The sequence below is a fragment of the Atheta coriaria genome, unplaced genomic scaffold (genome assembly GCF_025399875.1).
Source record: "Atheta coriaria isolate IRGN ID8LTWV9N9 unplaced genomic scaffold, Caltech_Dcor_3.1 hic_scaffold_5_pilon, whole genome shotgun sequence".
Lineage (NCBI taxonomy): Eukaryota > Metazoa > Arthropoda > Insecta > Coleoptera > Staphylinidae > Dalotia > Dalotia coriaria.
The window spans coordinates 8,423,240-8,439,353 of NW_027045447.1; the positions used below are offsets into that span (position 1 = coordinate 8,423,240).

A 16,114-nucleotide genomic window follows, 5' to 3' on the forward strand; every position below is an offset into this window, starting at 1 on the left:
TCGTGGCCGGCGTGCGCGTATATAACTATTACACCTGTATCGATACGCGTTAGTGCGAAAAACGCGCGCACACGTCAACTGCGCTTACTTTGATTGCAATTCGCGCGCGCGACTTAAACCTGCACCAAACAAAAAAATTCAAAACCGCATCAGTAACCAGTGAATGATTAAATAAAGTTATAATGAAATCTACCAAATTCTAACCAAATTTTAGTTGACTAAATATTTTAGTGAACAGTGCTTGGCGTGTTATTGTTGGAAAGTGTGATAAAACGAGAGACATAAACGAAACATTCCAGTGAAATGTGAGTTATTACGATCTTTAATTACTTTGTTTTTATTTATACGTTTGTTGCGATGCGTTTTATTGCCACACAAATAGTTGTAAAAAAGTAGTTAAATTCACACGGTTAAAATGTGGAAATGGCGTGAAAAATTTTTTTTCAATAATTTATTAATGGAAAAATTTTATTTTATTCAAAAACTACACAAAAATTTACTTTTTGTCATTTTTAAATTTTTTTTTGGCAAAAATGTCATTTTTAGGTTTAATTTTTATAAAAATCAGTCGTTAATTGCAAATAATTAATTTAATTTTAATAATACTAAGTTTTTTGCGCACTAGTGTGTAAAATCTTAACTTTACGCCCTCCCATAACACAAAACCACCATAAAAATGATCTTTATTCGTTTATTTGATCGATTTTACAAGAAAAAGACAAAAATAAATTAATTACACTAAATTCTGTGTATTCAACTAACGTGACTTTGCGAATGTGTCATCACGTAGGCTTAAAACCATGCAGAAAATGCGAAATAATGTCTCATGGTAAATATTTAACAATATACAAAGTGCACGTATGATTAATTTGGTAGCTGTTGGATTGCAATAACCGTTGCTCATTGTTTGCGCCCGAAACGGACGCGCGTGTCAAGATCATGCGTGAATGACTTAAGTCAAACACAGTCAAACACATAATAATTTCCGATTAAACTTTAGTCCGGATCTAAACCTTTTATTATTTCTATTATTGTCACTTTTTGAAATATTTATTATTGTGTGTGATATATATTCTGCAAATAAAAGTGATTTAAGTATAGCTATTTAAGTCACGTTACATAAAAATTTATTACTGTTTTTAACCGCGACAAAAACATTGTAGGCAACCATTTTTATTGACTTTAAATACGAAATATGAAAATATCAATAATTTATGCGCTCCACGCTGGAATGTGCTTGAGTTTGTATGCAAATTATTTCGCAAAACGCTAATTACTCATTATTATCCTCTACGGCGTCTATTTATAAGTCGTAACATCGACTTACATCATCGTAAACATTTTGCGTCCCAAATTACTTTCATTCATTTCTTTTTTATAACGATTCGCAAATTTTCAGATTGAAATTGATATTAAGTTGTAAGTGCGTACTTAGTCTATGTGCGGTTGAGTTACTCGTAAGTCCGTGTATGGTGAGTAATAAGCGGCAATAAAAGAAAGGTACGAAAGGTAAGAGATTAAGGTAATGGCGCGCGTCTTGTGTCGACCGAAAAGACTCCGGACGCCGGTATTTTTCACCGATTTCGATGGATAACTTTCTCTTCGGCGACGGCGGAACGGCGGACAACCGCACGGTAGTCGCGAGATTGCGTCGTCGCGATACAGATACAACAACAAATCGATGTCGGCGTGTTATAATGCATAATGTTCTAATCTCTTATGTTATGAATGTCTTAATCTTAATCAATAACACTCAGCATAACGAGTATTCGACGGTTAATCGAATTTAAATTGATTTTAATTTTGAGAATTTTTAGATGAAAGTTCTAGGGAATATTTTATTAAACGATTGAGGAAATTTCCATGGATATTTTAGTTAGAAATACATAGTATTATACTCATATATTAAATTATAGTGTAGGTCTTATTACATAACCTCGATTTGCAAAAAAATGATAAACGTAGTACTCGAGACTTATAAAGCAACTCTAATGATGATTTTTTTGCTCTATTTAATAGAAATATTTTGTTTTATGAACTTATTATGTGCTGAATATGTCCATAAGATTCTTAATTATGTTTTAAATGAATTAGAAGTGCTCATAATGCACTGTAGCGCCACCTAGATTCAAGTTATATAATTAAAACTATGAATGAATCCCCATATTAACTTTCAACCCATATTTAACACCTTTAAAGTTAAATTTTTGCAACAAAAAGTAGCCTATTTGCTTTTCCTTAGTCAAAAGAATATTTATACCAAATTTTATCAAAATTGTTTCAGTGGTTTTTGTGTAAAAGAGAAACAAACAAACATACAAACTAAAATTCACATTTATTATATTAATTATGATTTTCTTTTTACTATTACTCATTTATAATTTATAATAATCAAATTCAAACATACAAAAGATTATTTTACGTACTCATATATCTGATAAGATTTTAATAAAGGCAATCAGTTGATTTAAATACAAAGTTTAATAATAATACGACACTTGAGATAAATCTTTGATACCATAAACGTTCAATCAAATTGTCTGATAAAGAAAAAATATGGCCTCTTATCAGTGAGTTGATAACGTAAGTACCTACTGATTGAAATACATAGTGATTTTGCGTCTGCGTTAAAAAAATTAATGCAAGAATGGGGAAGTGAAACAATGCGTGCGTTTCAAGTTAATAATAAGTGATGTTTCAATATTTGCAATTGATGCAATTGATTTATAAGTGTGTCTTTGTTTTGTTTTGCAGAAGTGACGTCGATTTACGATGCAGGACAAGGGCAAGGAGCGTTATCCATCCACTTTTACAGTGGATCAGTTTAGTTCTACGTAAGTTTATAATAAAAAATGTTATTTATTTTTTGAATTTAAATAATCATTGATATCCATAGGTACTTGAATATTTTATTGTTTTATGCCAAAAAGGAATCTTATCTAAAACGTGTCATAAAAAAATATTGTATTATAACACGATAAAAGTATTAAATTTGATAATTTTAATGAAATCTTTACTGATTGTTTGATTTTATTTTTTATTAGAACCAAATTGGGACCACAAGACCTTAAAATTCCTGTTGGGAGTAATGAAACTATCAACGAAAAAGATGATTTGTATTCACCTTTCGATCATCGACCAACGGAGCACTCAAACAGGTAATTTATTAATTAAAATTAACCATTAACTAATCCACTTTTTTATTTGTTTTGTTTGTTTTATTTTTATTTATTTTTATTCATATTTTTTTCATATTTGCAGTTCTGCTGGTTCCTTGATCCATCTCGTAAAATCTTCCCTTGGAACCGGTATTTTAGCAATGCCCAACGCTTTCAAAAATGGTGGTCTTGTCTTTGGATTTATCGGAACACTTGTTGTTGGTCTTTTGTGCACGCACTGTGTTCATATTCTGGTAAGTTTAACAAATTCTCAAAAATTACATAATATTTTTACCGTACATGGTCACCCTTTTTATTTTATCACTACTATCAATATTTACTATAAATATATTCGCAATTCGCGTAAATGTAAATTTCCAAATATAGAATTTCAAGTACACAGTATATTTTTAGTTCATTTTTAGTGAGTCAATCAGACGGAAAACTTAAGAAATCGTGTAATTCATATTTATAAACCAGGTTTGTGGTTTTTACAGTTTTTTTTTTGCTTTTCATCGAATTTATTAAAATCGTATGTGATTGAGATTCGTAATACCATTTAACCACAAAATTAATAATTAATTTATTGTAATCAGTTAACATTACAATAAACAACGCATCTTCTGGATGACATAACTGGTTTTAAACAAATATAATAATAAATTATTCTTAATTATGAATGAATCACGCATAAATTAAAGCAATATCTGATTTTTATCATTAATTAGCTTTTGCTCGTGACTTCCGTCATGTAGTTTTTAGATAAAATTGAATTAATTTATACTTTTTAATTTTAACGCCATCTTTAGTCAAAATATTGAACTATAACTATGAGTGAATATCTATACAAATTTTTATTTCTTATTAAACACCCTACAAGTAATAATTTTTAATATTTTAATAATTATTCTTCTATTTGAGACAAAGACAAATCCAATAACTCATAGATCATCAAAATCTGTTCAGCCGTTCTTGAGTTATAAACGTTGTAACTAACAAACTTTAGTTAATTTCCTAATTTTTTTCTAAACACATAAAAAACACTAAATAATCGACAATTTCCAGTGTTTATGACAAAACATAACACATAAAATGCACTTTATCTATGAAAATATGTCCAAGGACTTTGAATACTTGTCGGGAAATTCTTTCGCACGTAATTTCGTATTATGTGTACTGATAAAATTGCAAATATAAGTGCTGATTAAATTTATCATTGGATATTCAATGATACATATATTCCAATAGGTTTATCAGTAATTGTTCACTGCTCATTTATTGAAAAGTATCAATTATCTCGAATACAGGTATAATTATTACAATCAATCTGCGAGTGTTGTGGCTACAATCAGGGAGTTGTTACAACAAACATTAATTTTCCATTTAGTTCTGGTGCTTGGAGAGTAATGCACACGCGCATACAATGCAACAGTTGTAATGTGAGCATTGATAAATAAAATGTTGTTGACGTTGACCTGAATTCCAATCGAATTTCATTCAAAATATCAATTTTTAAGCACAAAATGTCAATTTTTATATAAAAAAACTAATTTTTCACATATAGCTTAAAACTTAGGTTATGTTATGACATCTAATAGAGTATATTTAATATTTTAACATTGCAAACTGGTTTAAGTCACTTTGAGTATAATGTGATTTACACTTGAGTGCACAAGTGTCTTGAAACGTCTTGTAATGTTGTTCAAGGTTTTTGGCATTTTTCTCATCACACTCGGCGTTTTACAATTACAAATTACATTTCTTAGTTTTGAGGTTACAGCACGCATCGCAGTCTACATAATTGACTTAATCATTGCGAAATTGTTGTAATTATTCAACTATTTCTATTCTTAAGAAAGGAAATCCACATTAACACAAACATAAAAACATTTTTACTTAGAAAAAAAACTGTTAGAATTATATGTTATTAAAAATTGCAACATATTCTAACCTCAAAATTTTAAAACACACCAAACTATAAAACAGTTTAAAATGAGTCAAGTTAACTAATACTTAAGTAATATTCAAATATGTATTTGTTGTTATTTTGCTTTTAAGTATATTTGATCTACTTTCAAATATATCCATAAAAATTGTTCCAATTATTAGTTACATTTCCGTTGATGATAATTGACATTTCGTCATTATTTTGGCAAGATTTCATCATAACTGACCTACAAAACTTTGCAATCGCCAATAAACAAATCAAGCGTAAAATCGAGTAGTCATTACGACGGTTAATGATCTTTTACCGAACTGAACCTCAATTATATCCTCGCATCAACAAAAAAACAATACAACCGATATAAAAACGTGTAATTACTCGTAAATTAATTTTATGGTTGTTTAAAGAGCATCGAATTGTATTATTTTTAATTTCCACGCTTGCACGTGCGTGAAAAAAACATTATTTTGAGCATTCACGCTCGCGAGATGCGAATTCCACCGAAGGTCGTTGCTTTCCGAAACAAAACACGCAAAAATGATTAAAATCTCTCGATTTATTTTGATATTTAAGCGTGAACACATAAACATAACCTTGAAATCCGTAAACAAAGCACATTATAAACGATTTCAAATCAGAGTGAAGTTTACAACGTGTATGTACTTAAATTGTTATTTATTTCTTGTGTGTGTTAAATTAATTTTCACTTTTGATGCTAATAATTACACCAAATAACACCATGAACGCAAAATGAGAGAATTCGTAGCCATCTGCAGCACATACGGAGATTTCAATTGAAACATTTGAATCATTTGTATGATAAAGCATGAAATATAAAAGAGAAAGCAATGTACAGCTTTATAATATTATTATTATATTGTTATTACGAGGATAACACTATAGACATAATATTTTGATGTTGTAGTAAATATATTGATCAATTACTTGCGAATTAAAGTAAATTGACGGAACGTGTTTGCATTTCGAGATAATCGCGTTAGAAAGAGTTGAAAATGTGGCTGGAAATGAAATTATTTAATAATGCAAATTAAAAAATTAAAGCGTTTGTAATTTGACGCGATTAAAGTGTGGTTAATGTTGTTAATTTGCAAGACATGAAAGAAAACAAATTGTATTCAGTAGAGTGGAATGATTTCACTCTTTTTTTTTAAATATGTTTTACGAGACTTTGACCAATCGATAAAATCAATTAGATAAAGTGGATATTGTGCATATTTCTTTTTCTTTATTGAATGTTTTGCTTAAGTATTATTGCGACAAACATAAGGAAACTCGCAAATTACAGGCTTGAGTTTAACAAACTTACAAATTACAGCGAGCGAGGAAGTCCGTCTTATTGTTAGGTCATCAAAACATTTTATCAGGACATAAGTTGCATTAAATTGAAAGATAATTTTATGGTTTTCCTGAGAGCGGATGTATAATAATCAAGCATTTAAATAAAGCAAAAATATTTTTATTTTTATTTAAATTTGTTTTTTGCTCTAATGTGAAACTTTATTGATATTTTATTACTTAATTAATTAATTGATTAAAATTTGTAATAGAAATGGAAATTGCAAGGTGATATGCAAGGAAAAGTTCGCACTAGCATTCTAAATGCATTTTTCCGGTTTTATTCCGCCGAGGTCGAATGGTAAACACGCACGGTCACACATGCCATCGTTTAAAACAAATGAGTAGAGCAAAAATAATGTCTAGCCATCAGTTCAAGATTGGTATGATTAAGTTTTCAGGGTAAATGTGGAATGAGGAATATAGATTAGAAAATGAGTAGGTTTTATATGTAAAACAGGAAAACAAAGCTTTTAACATGAATTTCAGAGCTAAAATTTGCATGATTTGTTAAAAAAAAAGTAAATTACACCTATTCTTATAAATAAGGTTATGTCATCTGAAGATTACTGTCAAAACTGTCAAAAATCTAAATTTCAACTTATCAAACAAATTTTGAGTTTTTATGTAAAAAAATTTAATATTTTAATAATTATTCTTCTATTTGGAGTAAAGACGAATCCAAAAAATCATAAATCATCAAAATCGGTCCAGTTATTCTTGAGTTATAGAGGTTGTAACTAACACCTCTTTGTTTTATATAAATTTATAAATAATGATTGTTTCCAAGAACCAACCAAAAGAGTATTAATACATCGATTGTGGATTACAATCTGTAGTAATTAAATGGTTTGTGGTTTTATAGGTGAAGGCCTCGCACGAGATGTCCAGGAAGCGGAAGGTGCCGAGCCTTGGATTTTCCCAGACGGCCGGCGCCGTCTTCGAGAATGGCCCCAAAGCGTGTCGGCCGTGGGCCAAAGCTGCTGAGTAAGTAAACAACATTTTAAAACCACATTATCACTACGTGCTTTCAATAAGTTAATTTTAAGAAAAAGAAAAAAAATTAAGTTGAACTTTAACATTAAAACTTGATCTTATTTTAAATTGCCATGTGTAAACATGAATATGTATTTAAAAAGACATTAAAAAGTCAAAAATGTCATAAAATTCAAGTGAAAAGAGGCGTGAATTGCGTCATTTCCACCCAAAAACCAGTCAAACATCAAGTTGGTGAATAAGACTTCTTCGCCAAGGGAAAAACCCATGTTTACTCACCTGGTTAAGGTGTTAAAAGATATAAAAACATCAAACCACATTTAAATATTAATAATTTCAGACTTTACACAAAAATTTGAAGTGTAAAGTAAATATTTTCTTAAAAATCAAAATTTTTAAAAATATCAATATTTGAGAAGCGGTACAAGCACCGAACACTCAATAAAAACCCAAAAACTACGCAAATATCAAAAATCGATTAAACATAATCAAAATTAGACAAGAATTTGATTTGCAAATCAAATATTTTCCTTAAAACTCTAAAATTTAAAAAATCAGTGTTTGAGAAGCGGTACAAGCACCGAACACGCAATGAAAACCTCAAAACAAACAAAAACTAAAAAAATCCAACACAATCAAAGTTATTCATAGCCCTTATTATTCACAACAAATTTCACCTACTTTTACATTATTTACCCATCAAAACATCCTTGACGCGAACGGAAGCCGCAAGTTGACAAATAATTATCCCAATTATTTCAAACAACACAGTGTAACAATCGTAGCAGATTATTTTGTTTACGCAAGATAAATCTCATTCAAACAACCATTCTGTTCATTTTATTCCCAACTTAATACGAGTAGCGCAAAATTGTAGATTTGAGTAGGTCACGGTTAAAACCATCCAAATTTATTCCGCCCGGTTGTTTATAGTGAAAATAACGAAGACGCTCCGGCGCATAAATTAATTCACCAAGACAATAATCATAAATTATTAATATAAATTATTTTATTGTCCGATGCACAAGAAAACTGGTTTCTTAATACGTTTATGCTAATCGTGCGAGTTTATAACAAAACACGATCGAAAGTGATTATGTGAAGATGCGAATTTAACGAAGATGGTTCATATTTCATAGTTGGTCATGGTCAGGTTTGTTTCGCACCTTTCCAAAACACACAAAATACATTTAAGTCAATTTTTGAAGGTTAAACACTATTCTAACAGGTTATGTTTTGTTTCTTGTATTTCACAAGTCTGCAGTTTTGTTTTTTATGTAAATTCGAGCGAGTTTTAAGCAGTTTTAAGTAATTTACAACCAGATTTAATTTTTAGTGACATCAAAACATTGTTTTTCACCTCCAGTTGTCGTGTAAGTCATGAAAAGTACAAAATGACATCCGCCTTGAAGGTATTCAACACACAGCGCACGTTTCCATAAAAATTATATGATATTCAATGAAAAACGTTCGATTTGTTCGGCATAAATTATTCAGCGGAAAGTTTTGCTCAGCTCCGGTGAACCTGTTTGCATATGTTTATTGTAGCGTATCGAAAGTGTCCAAATGTGGCCCGTAAAATACGTGCACTCGTGCTGCGCATGCGCAAATCACATTGCGTAACTATTTCGAAAAAAAGGTCAGTGAATTTCTGGGTAAAGGTCGCGTCGATAAACAATGCATGCAGCGGTACACTATAAACATTTTCTGTGTGTTTATTTGCGATAGAAACTGTTTCTTTGATGTTGGAGTTGAATTGACGTTGAATGTGTTACTTAACATTTAAGTATTGCATAACACGCGGTAGTAAATCAAAGAGATGCAGTTCGATTGTAACACAATTCAATTGTGTTGTGATTTAAATGCAATTATGCATAACATTTGCAGGATAAAAGAAAATGAAAGCAATATTCTTGATTTTTTTGTAGTTAAAATTGTTAAAAAGTTAAAACGAATATTTTTCTTTGTGATGGAAAATTTCTATCACTTTGTTTGTGTTTGAGAAAAAGTTAAGCACTAAAAACAGCGCAAACTTTTACTTTATGCACTTTTTTCGAGTTGTCAACGCGCAAATCGCACTTTCTTCGACGTCATCCACACGATATTGAAGTCATTGATGCCTAGTATGGACGCGCAGTAACATAACACGTCGCGACACGCTGTCTAGCCGGGAGTTAAGTCGACTTAATCGGACAAAATGCGCAAGTGCAACTGACTTACATTCACTTATTAGTTCAAATCATGTTAGCGTACATATACATCATCAAACAAGTTTTAGGAGATAATACGAATAGAACATCTGTTATTGACTTAACTTAAGTCAAATCACTTAATTATAAAAATATAAAAAATTATTTCTGCGAAATTTTATATTTTTGATTTAAATTAATTGCAACCTTGACTTTTCTGGTTCTTTCAACTTTTGTTGTGTGATGACGCATTATAAATTGGTATTATGAATTCTATCTAATGGCATTCTCGCTAATTAGTAGATAATAGAAGATAATAGCATCTGTGAGTGCTGCCAATTGTGTAAATGCTAATCGAATGTAATAACAGATAAAATGTAACAATTGATCAATTACTCTGCTTCATTAATTATTTATCGGCATGTATCATCTATTGTTTATTGAATAGAGGCGCAATTTCACTGTTGAGTGGAAAACACTGCTATAACCTTCGGTATTTACAAAAGTAAAATAATATCGTGTATTGAAATTGATTTCTGATTAAATTTGGTGATTCACACGATTTTAGTATGTATTTTGAAGCAAAATTTATTAAAATCAAGTTTTTAAAGTTTGGTAACATTCAGAGTGATAGTTTTGACATCTGCAGCAGCGCCACCTAGTCAACTGTCAATACAAAGTTTAAAAATTGAATATCTCAGTTGTTTTTCAATATAAATCAAAAATTTAAAAACATTTTTGTTATTTTTCAATAAAATTACTTTTTATAGTCTTTCTTGATTATTCAAAAGTTATTTAAACATAAATCTATGATTACTTAATTAATTTTTTAATACCATAACATTTTAAATCATTAATCATAAAACATATTAATATTTATACGATTTGATGGATCTAAATAATTTATGCAGATCGTAGACAAACAAATAAGCCGCATAAAATCGCCTCTAGACAGTCTCGTGTCACAAATGAAAGAAAAATACAAATAATTGAGAAGCAATCTAAATGTAAACATAAAGCCAGCGTTATTAGGTATTGTAGACGTCCTTGACGCGCATAATTCAGCGAATAATCAATAGGATCGTTAATCGTTCCACTTGAACAACGCGCACACTCGACTCTCGCACGCCGAGAAGAATAAACGCAATGAAATTATTTCTATCATTAGAAAAAACTCATCAAACACGCGCACATGTCGCTGCAATTGCGTCATGCGGAATGTTTCTCACACACGTTCAATCAAAGCGCCATAAATGCCCCGAAAACCTGCTCAGGTTAATTCATAATGAAATAGTTAAGCTATAATCTGAGATTATTAGGTATTTCCGTGATAATACAAAGTATTTTAGTTGTAATATTGTACAAAAGTCAAACGTGTGGCTGAATGATGGATTAAAAACAGATTTTCATTCGGTAAATTAATTTTTATCAATTAAACGCGGTCTAATGCCTTACTTTCGATCTGAAACGTGATTAAGTCATGGTTTAACGCACTGCTAGATAAGCATTTGTAACAATTTCACACTTTGAGTCAATTGTTTGTCAAATCAAATTTATTGTGAAACACAAGGTGTTAATAGACTGAAACATAGGAAAACAATTTTTATGCAATGATATTGTTAGTTTAATTTATTTTCAGTATGATTCTGATTGATAAAAAGATTATAAATTGCATTTTATTGTTATTATTGCGTTAACAGTGCATTTTCAACACTTTATTAATGAGTTGTGCATTGAATTGCAACCAGCATTGCACCTTTCACTTTTAAGAGTTACTTTGGTTTGAAGTCAAGAGTTAAGTCAACTTAACTTAAGTCAATTGAAGACTATACTTACTAGTTATTCTAATGGTGATCTGCAATTGAAATTAAATTTTAAATTAATTATTAAAAATATTTAAGTAAAATTTACTTAACTTAAGTCTATTTCTTTTCTTTTTTTGCAGAATTTTCGTGAACATAGCCCTCTGCGTGACGTATTTCATGGGTGGAAGTGTCTACGTCGTATTTGTATCAGAATCCATCCAAAAAGTAAGTTTTAATCAAAAATAACAAAAATTAACCTAAAAATTAACATTTTTTCTTTTAAATTTATAGGTTGTAGAAGCACGTGACCTTGTCGATTGGTCAATCTACGTCTACATCGCTTTGGTCCTAGGTCCCTTGATATTAACATGTCAACTCCGAGAATTAAAATACCTGGTACCCTTCTCATTCCTTGCGAATGTATTCATGGTAGTATCATTCGCCATTACACTCAAGTTCATGTTCACTGGAATCGAGGGCACAGACGATCGCGACATGGTTTCCAGTATTGGTAACCTCCCGTGTTCTTCAGTACTGTTATCTTTGCCATGGAAGGCATTGGTGTTGTCATGCCTGTGGAAAACAGCATGAGAAAACCACAACAGTTCTTGGGATGTCCCGGTGTTTTAAACATTGCTATGTCTATTGTTGTTGCGTTGTACTCTGTGATTGGATTTTTCGGATATTTGAGATTCGGGGATAAAACTCAAGCCAGTGTCACCTATAATCTTCCAGATGGTGATGTGTAAGTATATAACCTTATTTTTGCCAGTATATAAAAACATAACCTAAATTTTTGTCTATTTTTGGTTTAGTTGGGCAGAAATTGCAAAAATCTTCATCGCGCTTGCAGTATTCTTCACTTACAGTCTTCAATTCCACGTGCCAATGGAAATCACCTGGAAGATGGTCCTGGAAAAACGCATTCCTCAGAAATATCATAATTTATCCCAGATTGGAATTCGCAGCGCTATTGTGACACTTTCCGCTGGAATTGCTGCTGCTGTACCTAACCTGGAACCAATCATTGGTCTCGTTGGTTCTATCTGTCTTTCTACCCTTGGTCTCTTCATCCCTGCTGTGGTGGATACTGTCCTCATGTGGGACGGCCGATTGGGTGTATTTAAATGGCGTTTGATTAAAAATACAATCCTCTGCTGCTTCTCAATCTTTGCTTTAATCTCAGGCACGATTTTCGCTGTACAAGATTTAATCAAAGGATAAATTATATTAAAAAACATAAAAAGAAAGTGATGGAAGGGAAATAGTGCAAAAATATCGTAACATTAGTTAATTTAATTTGATTTAATTTAATTTAAATTAATTAAACAAAATTTTAAGATAAAAAAGACGAAAACACTTTGGATAATTTTTTTTAATTATTTACGCTGAAAATTATTTTATTGAGTTTTTTCTGTTTTTGTTTCGATCGATTGCTACTCGTAGCATTCGAATGATGGATGCTAGATAAGAGATATAATTTATTTACACACTTAGATACCTAGAAGCAAACACAATGTATGTGATATTTTCAATATGACTGCGATATTTTTTATGCACATTGATACAAATCTATTGTGGTAAATATTGTGTTATTACATTAGAAACATAGACGCGTAGGATTGATTTTTGTAATTTATTTCTGAGACAAAGAAATCAATTTGCCATTAATTATTATTACTATTCGTTAATGTAGGACCTATACATTTGTAAAATTTGCATTTTTAATTTCCAAACAACATTGTAAATATAATTATTAGTTGTAGAATGTTTTTATTTGCTGTTAAAATCCGTGTTTCAAAAGTGCACGCAAACTTTTTCTCAAACCTAACCTAAAAATTTAATTAATTTCCATTTGCTTCTCCTGAATGCCATACTTGAGCATTCCACTGTTGGGCATTACCTCGTACGCCTTGCCTTTGATTGTTATTCAATGATTTGTTTAATCCTGGAGGGTTTAAGGCCATGTTACCTTCAAATGCAGGATTTACTGTTCCTTCAGGGCCGTCACTTTTTGCACTATGGCTGTCTTTGCCTTTGATTGTGGTTATGTCAGCAGTGTCACTGTTTGCAAAACATAAGAGTCTTTCTTTCTTTAAGGCTAAGATACCGCCAGCTGTTGCTAATCCTAATCCAGAAATAATCAGGACTATTTTCATGGCGTTCACCATTTTGATTTTTAAGAAGTTACTGGTTAAAATATTGACAAAGTCTGGTGGTAGCACAACTCCTTCATCAAGCCAGATGATTGGGAATATTCCCCGAGTGACATTTTCAAGCAAGTCAAATTCATCAATTGGTTTTACCTCGATGTTTAGCTGAACACGTTTTTTACCAGATAGAGGCGTAGCGGTTGTCTAAATAAAATTAAAATAATAAAGACCGCATTTTAGGGAAATTTATGTAGTTTTAAGAAGAAAAGAATGACTTACTGGTTCAAGGTGAGCGTATATTTCATGAATATCTTTCTGAGGATTGAGGCCAGTGACATAATCCAGTAGTTTAGGATCACCTAAATAAAAATGTGGGAAAGATAGAAGGACAGGAGCTTTCATGCATGGTGTAACATCAGCTAAGCCATTCATGGGACACACTTGTTGTTCTTCTCCATCTTCATCTTCGAAAAATGGACAGAAACATCTCATTTCTCCAGAATCGTAGTTTAAAGGTCCTGCAGTGTTGCTGTATTTTAATGCTCTCATTCCAAACTCTTCAGTTTCCTTTTCGTATTGAATATACAAAGATCTAATACAAAATAATTTTAATTTGATTATTATTTAATTTTTAACCTGATTCTAACCTGCAAAAGTCTTGTGAGAACGAGTAAACCCTCTCAGCGGGGATCTTTTTGGGAATTTCAAAAACAGTTGAATCACTTCCGTTAATCATATTGCAAGTGGAGCCTTCTTCCCAGATATCTAATATTTCTTGGTTTTCAAAACTGAGAACCTCACCACGAGAGCTGTTCTTGGTCATTCCTCGTTCCATTTCCCAGGGACCATCGTCAGTGCCATTTAACTTAAAAAATAAAAATATATGTTTTTTTTTTTCATTTTTAGAACATTATACATGGTAATTTTATTCCTTACATGTCGAAACATAGAAAAAATAAAGTCCTTGCCATTGGGAGCAACTTGTATGGTCTTAGGGAGGGTACCCTTCATTGCTCCACAAATGAAATCAACAGCTGGGTCTGTACAATGAATCAAAATACCATCAAACAAGATATCGCGTACTTTTGCTGTCATGAAAATGTCTTTAGCGCCTGGGTATAGATACGGAACAGCTTCGTTTACCATTGACATTGCTGTTGGTAACATTTGCTGTACCTGAAGAGCTGTACCCTAAGAAATTTTTGGAAAAAAATTAAAAAAAAGAACTGTTTGAGGCTTTTTAAGACTTTACCACTAAAGCAGCATTCACGATTGTAACAATGTCTTCTTGATCATAACATCCCGATTCATTCTTGTTGAAATAGTAGTATTTTTTGAGGACGTACCGGAAAGCGTCTTTTTCTTCTTCGAGTTTTACATCAACACGTTCCCGATATTGACTGTTAATAGAAAATTATATAAAGTAAGATATTTATTAGTAATTTTGTGTTTATTGTTCTTACTCGTAGACATATGGACCTCTCTCTCTGAGTATTGGTTTTGCTCCTTGTTGAACAGCTGCTGCGTTGGTCACGTTGAAGAAGTAAATTTTAAACTTTAACGGAAACGGTTGTTTTTTCCACGTGTCATAGCCCATTGTACCTTCTTTCAAATCAATATTCTATACATAAAATAAACATATTTTCAAACATTTATTTAATTCTGAAATCGAAAATAAATTTACCGCATGAATTTGGCTGTCGATAATTTTCGGAAAAAGATACCAAGTTCCCAAAAGTCCGAACGACAACAACCCAAACCCCGAACCTCCCAATATTTTATGCAAATTCGGATGCATTTTATCACTTTATTCGTTTTTCAACATTAAAACCAACTACAACCAACGGTAACCGCAGTAGTGATAAAAATAAACAAATGTAAATAATCCAACCGGAAATTCATACACGAGATACACCAGTATGATATGCAATTATACGATAATAATCAAAATAACATATAGCTAATTTCAATTTTAAAAACAAATCAACGTTCCTTCTAAACTTGCTGATTCAATCGCCACCCTAGGTTTACTGATTGTCCTTGCGAGGATCAGTGAAAAGAAGTCCCAGTTCAAGAGCGACGTTAATGTAACTGATATACCATTAGATGGTCAGATGTGACGTGGTCAAATGTTGTAGTATTAAGGTCATGTATTAAGGCTCATCCAGCGCTAATTAATTATTGACGATCAGAGCAAGAGCAATAATAAGATTTGATCAGTCATCATGCGCGTGCGTTTATGGCCAGATGTCTATCTTGCCTGGCTGGAACGTAATGGCTACTCATCAGGATATAATTACACGTGAGCGAATGTCGCGCATGTAATCAACCTGTGTGATGACCATAAGCACGTACAGCATGTTTAAACAATTGATGTCTTTTTTTTATTTGCATGATAAACATGAATGGATTGAATTGTTTTATGGATGAGTATTGTTGATGATCTTTTTTTACTCTAAGTTTGTTTTATTGTAAAAATGTCTAAAATATTTTATGGAACTTGCTGTGATTT

The 16,114-nt window shown here is 31.4% G+C and overlaps 2 protein-coding genes across 2 annotated transcripts; one reads left to right on the forward strand and one right to left on the reverse strand.

Moving 5' to 3' along the window:
* Positions 1 to 47: 47 nt before the first annotated feature.
* Positions 48 to 13,217, forward strand: LOC135792997 (proton-coupled amino acid transporter-like protein CG1139). The gene is given in 9 exon segments (XM_065303835.1): positions 48 to 305; positions 2,755 to 2,834; positions 3,045 to 3,158; positions 3,262 to 3,412; positions 7,325 to 7,446; positions 11,590 to 11,674; positions 11,741 to 11,969; positions 11,972 to 12,194; positions 12,265 to 13,217. Coding segments are annotated over 8 exon segments (1,395 nt in total). The 5' UTR covers positions 48 to 305; positions 2,755 to 2,772; the 3' UTR covers positions 12,674 to 13,217.
* LOC135792996 (sensory neuron membrane protein 2-like) lies at positions 13,072 to 15,564 on the reverse strand. Its single transcript, XM_065303834.1, has 7 exons — positions 15,287 to 15,564; positions 15,066 to 15,223; positions 14,855 to 15,002; positions 14,539 to 14,793; positions 14,250 to 14,467; positions 13,882 to 14,194; positions 13,072 to 13,806 (listed from the first exon to the last, which is right to left on the reverse strand). The coding sequence occupies exons 1-7, from the start codon at positions 15,398 to 15,400 to the stop codon at positions 13,294 to 13,296; spliced, it is 1,719 nt and encodes a 572-aa protein (XP_065159906.1). The 5' UTR covers positions 15,401 to 15,564; the 3' UTR covers positions 13,072 to 13,293.
* Positions 15,565 to 16,114: the final 550 nt, after the last annotated feature.